We start from the raw sequence: 9,930 nt of genomic DNA, 5'->3' as shown, positions 1-9,930 counted from the left end.
GTGCCACACACATTACTAAAAATGGGTTAGGCAAAATATGAGAATTAGCCCATAAGAGGCTAGATATAATGGGCCAAGCAGTGTTTAAAAGAATACAGTTTGTGTGTTGTTATTTCAGGTAAAGCTAGCCGGTGGCGGGAGCTGGGTGGCGGAATGCAAACCCGCAGCTCCTACTACACTCACCAGTCATATCAAATAAAGGTCATCTAATTAGATGGGAAAGGGTTCTTTAGCACAGACTTGGGAGGGTGCTAATCCCATAGCCTCTCTTATTCTGAGACAGCAAAGGTGCAGAGGCCATTGTTCAGGTCCCTCCTGCCGTAACTCTCACATCACCAGATTCTTCCACTCATCCTAAGTCTCTCCAGAAGCTAAAGCATTGGGTACTGTTTCTAAGCAAGGTGAACTCTCCATATCCTGCTGGCCACAGGATAAAGAAGAACAGTACCTTGTGGCTCAGGTAATGAACTATTCTGTGATGCTTGATTTCCATTTGTACCACTTAACTCTAGAAAATATTTAAATAAGAATGTTTAAATAATTATAAGGCAATAATAAGAAGTTTAATCATCACTGACATGTCAATACCTTGGAAATTACATTTTAAAGCTACTAATCCATTATTTCCCATTTATGAATGACCTTATTTTGTCAAATAGTTTGTAGAGTAACCTTGCTTTCCTTCTTCCAGCTCCTTGACAGTTCCAGTGTACATATACCACATAAGATATCTTGGTTAAACTCCTTTCTCCACATGCCATTCCCTAATTAAAGCCAGAATGTTGGACACAAGATAGAGAAGAATAACGCTTTCTGTCATGGGTAATGAACTACTCTGTGTCATTTGATTACAATCCATACCTGAACATCTTGACTCTAGAAAATATTTAAATATGAGTGTTAAATATTTAAATAATTATAAAATGGTAATTAGAAGTTGTATCATCATATGTCAACATCCATTTCAACATTTTTAAAAATAGATTTATTACATACTAAAAAAGTATTAACATTTATGAGGAACCTTATTTTGTAAAAAATTTGTAGAGTAGCTCTGCTTTCCTTATTCCAGCTTTTTGCCAGTTAGGCATAATACAAGATCTGACTTGATTAAACTCCTTTCTCCAGATGTCATTTACTGGTGGATATTCAATCACACTGTAAGCTCAAAGTTTGCATTTGCATTGATTAAATAAAAATAATCATGGTTCAGGAGATTGAGTTAGCAACTATTTGACAGAAAGCAATCATAGAATATCAGAGAGCATGAAAAAGAGAAACAGAAACACAGGAAGTAGTAGGGAAGGATTTGGAGTGGCACATCTTTCTTTGTTTTGATTTGGAAGGGTAGGACAGGGGCTTTTTGAAGACACCAGCAAGGAGAGGTTATCTAGCCATGACCCAGCATCTCTGAGCTAGCAGGTTTTCAACCCAGCCTTTGAATCTTGAGTTTTATCTATAAACAGAATGTAGAGATTTAGTTAAAGCCACCTGTAGTGGCCGTGAGAGAGCCAGTGTCCACGGGAACAGAATTTCTGCCAGGCTACCACCCTAGTGGCTGCTGATGGAGAAGCAGACCGGGAACTGTGGAGTAACAGTTGTTGGCTGAAATAGCAGTTGATTAAGGTGCAGATACAGTGCCGAAATTTAAGCAACATTTGGTGCTCCAGTGTGCGGCAAGATCACACATATATTTAAATGAGTAATCATTAGTGGGTCACACTATTAGAGAAAGATTAGAAGATGTGGTCTTGTTTAAAAAAGTGTGTTGCTGTGGGTGGACTTTGGAGTTTTAAGAGCTCAACTTAGACTCAGTGACTACCTCTTCCTGCTGCCTTCAGATTCAGACCCAAGTATAGGACACTCAGCTGCCATGTCTGCCTGCATGCCTCCATTCTAACAACAATGAAGATAATGGACTAAGGCTTTGAAACTGTAATCAAGGCCCAATTAAATGCTTTCCTTTATAAGAGTTGCCATCTTCATGGTTTCTTTTCTCTACCTAAGACAGATGCTTTTCAAGAAATAAATAAAGAGAGAGGAAGAAAAGAATAAAATTATTTTGTTACCCTAACATACTATGAGGCATCATCATGTCCATTAATAGTAGACTTGAACTAACTCTAAATGCACATCTCAAGTATAAAAGAAAAAAAATTCCTATGCCAAGTAACAAGAGAACAAAAGCACATAAGTTCTTCAATTAAAAACAGAGAATGATACAAAGAAAACTCTCACTCTCTCTTCCTTGAGAACCAATTCCTGATGGTCCTTCCTAGCATGAAGGCATAAGTCACAAAACAATCCTACACAAGTTTGGAATTATGATTAATAAAAGGATTATTTATTTAAAAGAAAAACTTACAGATCACTATCCTAGACAACAGCCCTCTGCACTACCAGAAAAAGGGGTCTAGTAACCAGAAGCAGAGTCCGAAGCAAGAGAGAGAGCTCACGGCTACCACTGCTTTAAAAAACAGCAGAGATCATGCCCAAGTGGGCTAGTATCTTAAAGGCTATTGGCTGAAGGAGCAGAAGGAGCTCCTGCAGCACCTCCCCCTTTTGTTTAAGTAAGAGAGATCTAAACATATTACAAAATTATATACAATAAGAACAAATATCCTATTCTAACTAGCTTAATTCTTGTATAATAAATAACTTGGTCAAGTTATGAGAGGAAAGTAACTATATTTATCTAGACTTCAACCCCATTGAAGATCTGAGAAGGAAAATAATGTTACCTGAGTGATTAGGAAGTGTGATCAAACAACTTCCAAAACATGCAACAAATCACAGAGACAACTGGCTACCTGGGCAATGACCCAAAGTCATGTTTGCAGCATTGAAGCAACTAACTTTGGCTAAGCCCTAGAATAACTGACAGGTTATTTTTAAAGGAAAGAGATTTTTCAAAACCATCTTACTCTGTCTTGGCAAGATTTAACAGTTCTGCTTATCCATTTCTGGATACTATGTATTTTGTCAGTAGTTGAGGTATATTCAGTTCCTTGCCCAGAGGCCGGTTTTGCCAAGAAGAAGACAAGCTCCAAGTGGAATGTCTTTGGTGCTCAACAATCTCTCGAGAATACTTCAGTGTTGCCAGGAACAATTGTGTCTTTCTATCACAGAACTCTAAGTTAGATTAAATGCCATTTTCTACAGTTCTTTGAAGAGGTTGAAGATTATCTATTTATACAGAATATAATCCCTTGTATCTAAAGAACCTGATTAGTCTAACTATAAATATGACAAACAGATGATTATTGATCTATAATTCCTAATACCTATCTAATTTAAAGACTAAGAGAATAGACAACTGTGCAATAAATGAGGACAATGACCTCCAAATGTAAACAATGTATAAGTATCTTGACCAGAGGTAGAAATGTACACTGCAATATGGTAAATATATATATATATACATATATATATAAACAATATATAAGCATCTTAATCAGAGGTAGAGATGTACACTGCAATATGGTAAATATATATATATATATATAAACATAGAAATGTTTTAAACAGAGGTAGAAGCATACATGCATACAATATTCAATATAATTTAACTTCGTATCCATATATAAGAATCTATACCAATGTAGTTGTCTATAAACAATAACTCACAAATACTAATCTATTTTCCCATCATCCAATTTTTCCTCTTTTTTTTTTCTAAAGATCCCTGAGCTTAGAAAAATTCCTCCCCAAACCCTCAACCATAATCAACGCCTAAATGATGTCCCTAAACCCAAGGACAAAATTTGCTGGGAGAGCAAAGTGCTTATATTGGTACTCTGTTGGTAACTTTCTTCTGTGTCCTGAAGAATGGCTGGCAGTCCATGAAGCAAGAACTACAAAGGACCATCTCACCTTTAGGTAAATTCAGCAGTCATTTTTCTGTGTGTCCTGCATGTCTAATTTTTTTTGTTAAACAGTTCAGGCAAGAGCAGTTTCTTGCCCAAATGACTAACCAAATCCATAAGGAGCCTCTCTGATGCCCATCTTCTTCTGATACTACCAGGAACACATGAGTCTCATTGTCATAAAAAGTCCCAAGTTTTTAAAACATTTTAAATGCCATATTCTGTAGTCTTTGAAAGGTTTGAAGAATACCTAGCCATCTGAAAAACATCTCTGTACATCTAGAAAACCTAACTAACATGACTACAAGAATGACTATTATAGATGACTATTTATTAACATATGTTTCTTAGTTATACATTTTTAAATAAGCTGCACAAGCACAATACCTTAATCAAGAGCATATATATATGTATATATGTATATAACAAAATTGACTTTAAGTTTGTATCAATAAACTAACATCCATACCAATGCAAATTATTTATATCTATATCATATTCCCTTTTAAATGTAAACAAACATTTATAGACAATATTTGGGAATATGGGTATAATTTTCTCTATACCGCTTCCTGTTGATTGTTGGGCATAGTAATTTTTGAGGGATTTTCACAGTGACCTTCAGGGGGTCTTGTTTTATCAAATCACACCAGTCTGGAAGCAATTCACAGGTTCTCAGCCTCTGTGGAAACAAGAGAAGAACCTCTTTTCCAAAGCAACATATCCTTATACCCAAATTTGGAAGTCATGATACCTTTATAATATAAAATCTGGTTTAGCTTAGTAGCCCATACAATGAAATGTCTCTCTATACTTAGCTCACTCACAGTCAAAAAATTCAAAGACAACACAATAATATATATATAAAATCCAGACTCTCTGTGAATTTTCCATTTTTACATGCCTTATTTTTCTTTACTCCTTTTAATCTATGACTACCTGTACTATGTCTCTTTAAAAAAAACTTACTCTTTTTAAATTATTATCTTTAGTTTATGACTCTCAATACTCTTTTTATTCTCTCTTCCAAGCCTACGTACATTTATCCAACACTATGGATTTGTCTTAATTTTTTTTTTTTTTGGTTTTTTCGAGACAGGGTTTCTCCGTAGCTTTGGTTCCTGTCCTGGAACTAGCTCTTGTAGACCAGGCTGGCCTCGAACTCACAGAGATCCGCCTGCCTCTGCCTCCCGAGTGCTGGGATTAAAGGCATGCGCAACCACTGCCCGGCCTTGGATTTGTCTTTATTGCATATCTGTAATTCTTTAATGTCCAGGAGCACTTTTTAAAATGCTAAGCACTTCTTAAAACTTAAGCTGTGCCATTACTATGGCATGTATGGTACTTTCTGCTTGTCAGCCCAGTCCAGCATGGTGGAGTCACTCACGCTTTTGAGAGCCATGCATATCGCCCCATTCTCAGGCACACAGCCTGTCCATATTGCCATTTTTCAAACTGAAGCAGTATGCTCACAAACTCCACTCAAATACCCTGTAGCTGAACCTCTTGCCTGAAAGAGTCAAGAGTTCGCACTGGTAAGCACGATCCAGAAAGCCACCATTTCAAAATCGTATGGTTTCTTTTCTGCTACACCTGAATCAGGAAAACTTCTCTTAAAGGATCTGTGCTATGCTGCCAGAAAACATCAAGGAACTGTGTTAAACTCTCTATTTTTCTGTCTAGAATTCCTTTTCAAGCCCTCTTTGGTTTTAAGTGGATTTTAATCAACCACATTTTCACCAATTTGTTTCATGGAGGCCACTTGTTGGTTCCCAGCTGCCCACCTAGCTTAGACCCTAAATAATCACACAGAAACTGTATTAATTAAATCACTGCTTAGCCCCTTAACTCTAGCTTCTTAACTAACTCTTACATATTAATTTAACCCATTTCTATTAATCTGTGTATTGCCACATGATAGTGGCTTATTTACAAAGTTTTAGCATGTCTGACTCTGGTGGAAGCTCCATGGCTTTTCTTTGACTCCCCCATTCTTCCTCCCAGCATTCAGCCTAGGTTTCCCTGCCTACCTAAGTTCTACCTTGCTATAGGTCCAAAGCAGTTTCTTTATTCATTAATGGCAATCACAGCACACAAAGGGGACTCCCACATCAGTTCTTTCCAAACTTCTTCCTGCTTTAGGTTGGGGAAGATAATTTTGAGGTTGCAGAGACCTTTCAATGGGTCTTATTCCATCAAACCACATTAGCCTGGAAGGGATTCACATGAAGCTTGTATATCCACTATAGGAATCAATATGGTGATTCCTCAGAAAATTGGGAATCGACCTAACTCAAGACACAGCTATACCTCTCCTGGGCATATACTCAAAGGATACTCCACCATATACCACAAAGACATTTGTCCAGCTACGTTTATAGTAGCTTTATTCACAATAGCCAGAAACTGGAAACAATCTAGATGTTCATCAACAGAAGAATAGATAAAGAAAATGTGTACACCCATCCAAATATTAACCAGGCCCAACCCTGATTGAAAGATACACTGTTTCTTTGGGGTTACTATTGACAATCTGTCAAAAGCAGTGAAGTAAAGTAATGGACTGTTTTGTGATATCCCCCCCCCAGACCCCAGATTTTTTCTTTGAGGTTACAAGCAATCAGGAGTAATTTAAGGAGTGCATACAGTGAGCATATAGTTCAATGGTACAGAATGGTGGCAAATGTACTGCAACTGCTGTTTAGGTTGGGCAAGTAACCAAGAAGCAAACACAGCTGTCTGTGGGGAGGCAATTTAATGGCAAACAATAGAGAATCTAATACAAACAAACCCAATTAAGAAGACCTTATTTCCATTATTTATCTAATCATCAAACAAACTTGCTAATTTTGATTGGTTTCATACTTACTTATTAGATGCTGTTCTGAATAATTTTGAGTCCTTTCTGAAACAGAAAACAAGATTAAGTATTAAAAAGGCTTGAGAAAACACTAAGGTGGTGTTCAAAGTTATCAATAAGGTCAGAGTTATTTAGAGAGGACTCCATTGTTGCCACAAGAGAGAATCCAATAATCCAGGCCAAGTTCAGCATGCATAATTCATGGAACTTCACCCTGATATCATGGCACACAAAGCAAAGGAGTTCTTTCCAAGCCTTAAGAAAGACTACTGTCAACACAGTATAACCTTCATCTGACTTCTGTGATTCTCTTCTCCTCGTTCTTCAGGCATAAGGACACAAAGACCATGTGTGACCTCTGAAACCTATGATATAATAAAATATTCAACCCCCAGGTGCTCCTGAGACTGTGGATGACCACAGGAAAAAGAAGTTTGGGATGAGATTCCAGGTGTTTATTTTGAAACAAAGACTGTGCCTCTCACTTCCTGCATTCTCACACAACATGCATCTTCCTGCACAGATAATGACCTCTGCATTTTTCTGATGTCCCCAATCAGAAACTGACCTAGGACAATTGAGAAGTGATGTGGGAGTGATTTCTTATTAATAAAGAAACTGCCTAGGCCCATTTCATAGGCCAACCCTTAGGTAGGCGGAGAAAACAGAACAGGATGCTGGGAGAAAGAAGTTGAGTCAGTGAGTCGCCATGATTGTCGCACTCCAAGCAGATGCAGGTTAAGATCATTCCTGGTAAGCCAGCTTGTGGACTACACAGAATAATAGAAATGGGTTAGATCAATATGTAAGAGCTAGCCAATAAGAGGCTGGAACTAATGGGTCAGGCAGTGATTAAAAGAATACAGTTTCCGTGTAATTATTTCGGGGCATAAGCTAAGCTAGCCATGTGGGCGGCCGGGTGCGGGGGACGCAGCTCTGCCGCTCTTATTTCAACAGAGAAGCACAGAGCTATAAGTCAATGTATATATCGGGGTGGCTGTTCCTGGCTCTGTAGGATAATCTCCTTGTACTCTGATTTGTTTCACAAGGTGCCTTTCCTCATTCTAGGAGACAAATGCTTTCTTGAAAACACCCAAGTCTCCTTCTGTCCACATTGGTACTTACACAAACCAATTTCTATTATGAACATAAAAAACAAAGGTAAATTGTATGCAAAAACAGGGGCATTCCAAGTATCCCCTTAGAAAAATATTTCAAGAGGAAAAATAAAATAAAATAAAAATAAAATACTTTTATTGTACTTCCAAATTTTACTAATTATAAGCATTGTTATAGTTCCAGAACATATTTCTTTCCACATTTCATAGGCAGTTCGCTGAGTACTCTTGGGCTCAAAAATAAAAGGAATATTTTTGTTCTTTCCCAGTAATCCCCATTTCCCTAAAGAGGGATATATATTTAGCTAAAATTTAAACTAATCCTAAAAAGAAATGTATTTGACTTTTACAAAAGAGCAACAATCCCCAAAAGTAAGATATGATTTCTTTTTGTAAGGTACTATAAGTTTTGATGGAACTGGACATATTTTTATATAATGCACAGGTAAAAGAAATGTGTGATGAATGAGGGACATAGACCTTACAAAGGAAAAGGATAATTGTGATAGGTATAAAAGTGGATATTCTGAAATAGATGGGAATGGCATAGCAATGATGATGATGGAGATGAGAGAAGGCTGGACCTGGGAAGATGGGTCATGAGTGTGAGCTTGAGGACCTCTGCTGAATCTTCAGTATCCACATACAAGGTAGAAGATGACAGCTCCTGTCTCTAATCCAGTGCTAAGGCGGCAACAGGGGCATCTGTTTCCCACTGAGTAGCCAGCCTAACAACTCCATCGAGTCCCGAGTTCACCAGAAACCTTGTCTTGAAAAATGAGGTAGAGAGCAATTGAGGAAGGCACCAAATTTCACCCTCTGCCTTCCACATACACACTTGTGCACACACATATGTGCACACATATATGTGTACTTGCATGCACATGCACACACACAAAGATGGGGCAATGGAAAGTAGCATTGTTCAGCTTGGAAAGGTTCCTTCATGAAGTGATCCAAGAAGGTAGGTAGAAAGTTCTGGAGAGTCAGTTCATATTCTGGGCAATAGTCTTGTATGAAGCATGTGATTCGCAAACACTTTCTCATGTTCTGTGAGGTGCCTTTTCATTTGCGATAATAATCTTTGGTGCAGAAACATATTGAATTTTGACAGTCTCTTCTGTCTGCTTTTGCTGTTGTTTTATGCTTTTGTAATAATATCTAGGAAATGATTACAAAATCCAAGATCAAGACTTAATTTTTTTATGTAGATGTATGGTTGATGTAAAAAGTAGTTTTGTAGGTTAATTTCCTATATTTAAATCAGTTGAGGGTCCTGGGCAAGGTGACACATACCTTTAAGCCCAGTATTTGGAGAAAAGGGCAGGGAGATCTCTGAGCTCCAGCACAGCCTAGTCTACACAGCGAGTTTCAGGCCAGGAAAGACTACACACTGAAACACAGTTTGAAAAAACAAAGAAAAACAAAGCCCAAGGACATCTGAAAGTAAATTGAGAGCCTATAGTGATGACTCAGATGTTAAGAGCATTGGCTGTTCTTCCAGAGGGCCTGGGTCCAATTCCCAGCATCCACATGGTAAACCAAGTGTAATTCCAATCCCAGAGGCACCAGCCATGTATGCGGTACACAGACATACGTGCTGGCTAAAACACCCATGCACAGAAAATAAAAATAATAAAAAAGTCAACTAATCGTAGATGGAATTTTATTCTACACTCTTAATTCTACTATATTGATCTCACTACAGTATTTAAGTAGATATATTTTAATAATGAAATTTGGAATAGAGAAATCTTTCTTCTTTATGCAGATTATTTTGGCTTCTCAGGGTCTGTTACACAATATGATGTGAACTTTAGAATTAAGTTTGATTTGTTGGAGATGATGTTCAATCTTGGGGTGTGTCATCATTATAATAGTGAGTCTTCCAAGATAATGACAATCAAATATTTTTACATCTTAATTTTTTTTGTTTATTCATGCTACAAATCTGAGCATAACTTCTGCAAATTCTAATCAACAAAAAACAGAAAAAACAATGACAAAAAAGAAAACAATATCATTGTGATCATTTCTGAACCTGTCAAATAAATGTTTTAATCTCTAACAACAAGAACAGTCAGTA

General features: G+C 37.3%; 1 protein-coding gene across 1 annotated transcript in view; it reads right to left on the bottom strand.

Moving 5' to 3' along the window:
- LOC101992808 (cell surface glycoprotein CD200 receptor 5-like) overlaps positions 1–859 on the bottom strand; it is a 20,477-nt gene extending 19,618 nt beyond the window's left edge. The window contains exon 1 of the mRNA XM_013351858.1: positions 811–859. Coding sequence (XP_013207312.1) covers positions 811–859 — 49 coding nt within the window. The remainder of the gene's footprint in view (positions 1–810) is intronic.
- Between the last annotated feature and the right edge of the window lie 9,071 nt (positions 860–9,930).

This window comes from Microtus ochrogaster, chromosome 2 (assembly GCF_000317375.1).
Source record: "Microtus ochrogaster isolate Prairie Vole_2 chromosome 2, MicOch1.0, whole genome shotgun sequence".
Classification (NCBI taxonomy): domain Eukaryota; kingdom Metazoa; phylum Chordata; class Mammalia; order Rodentia; family Cricetidae; genus Microtus; species Microtus ochrogaster.
Note: the sequence above shows the minus strand (reverse complement) of the source record. Positions and strands in the feature narration are given on the sequence as shown.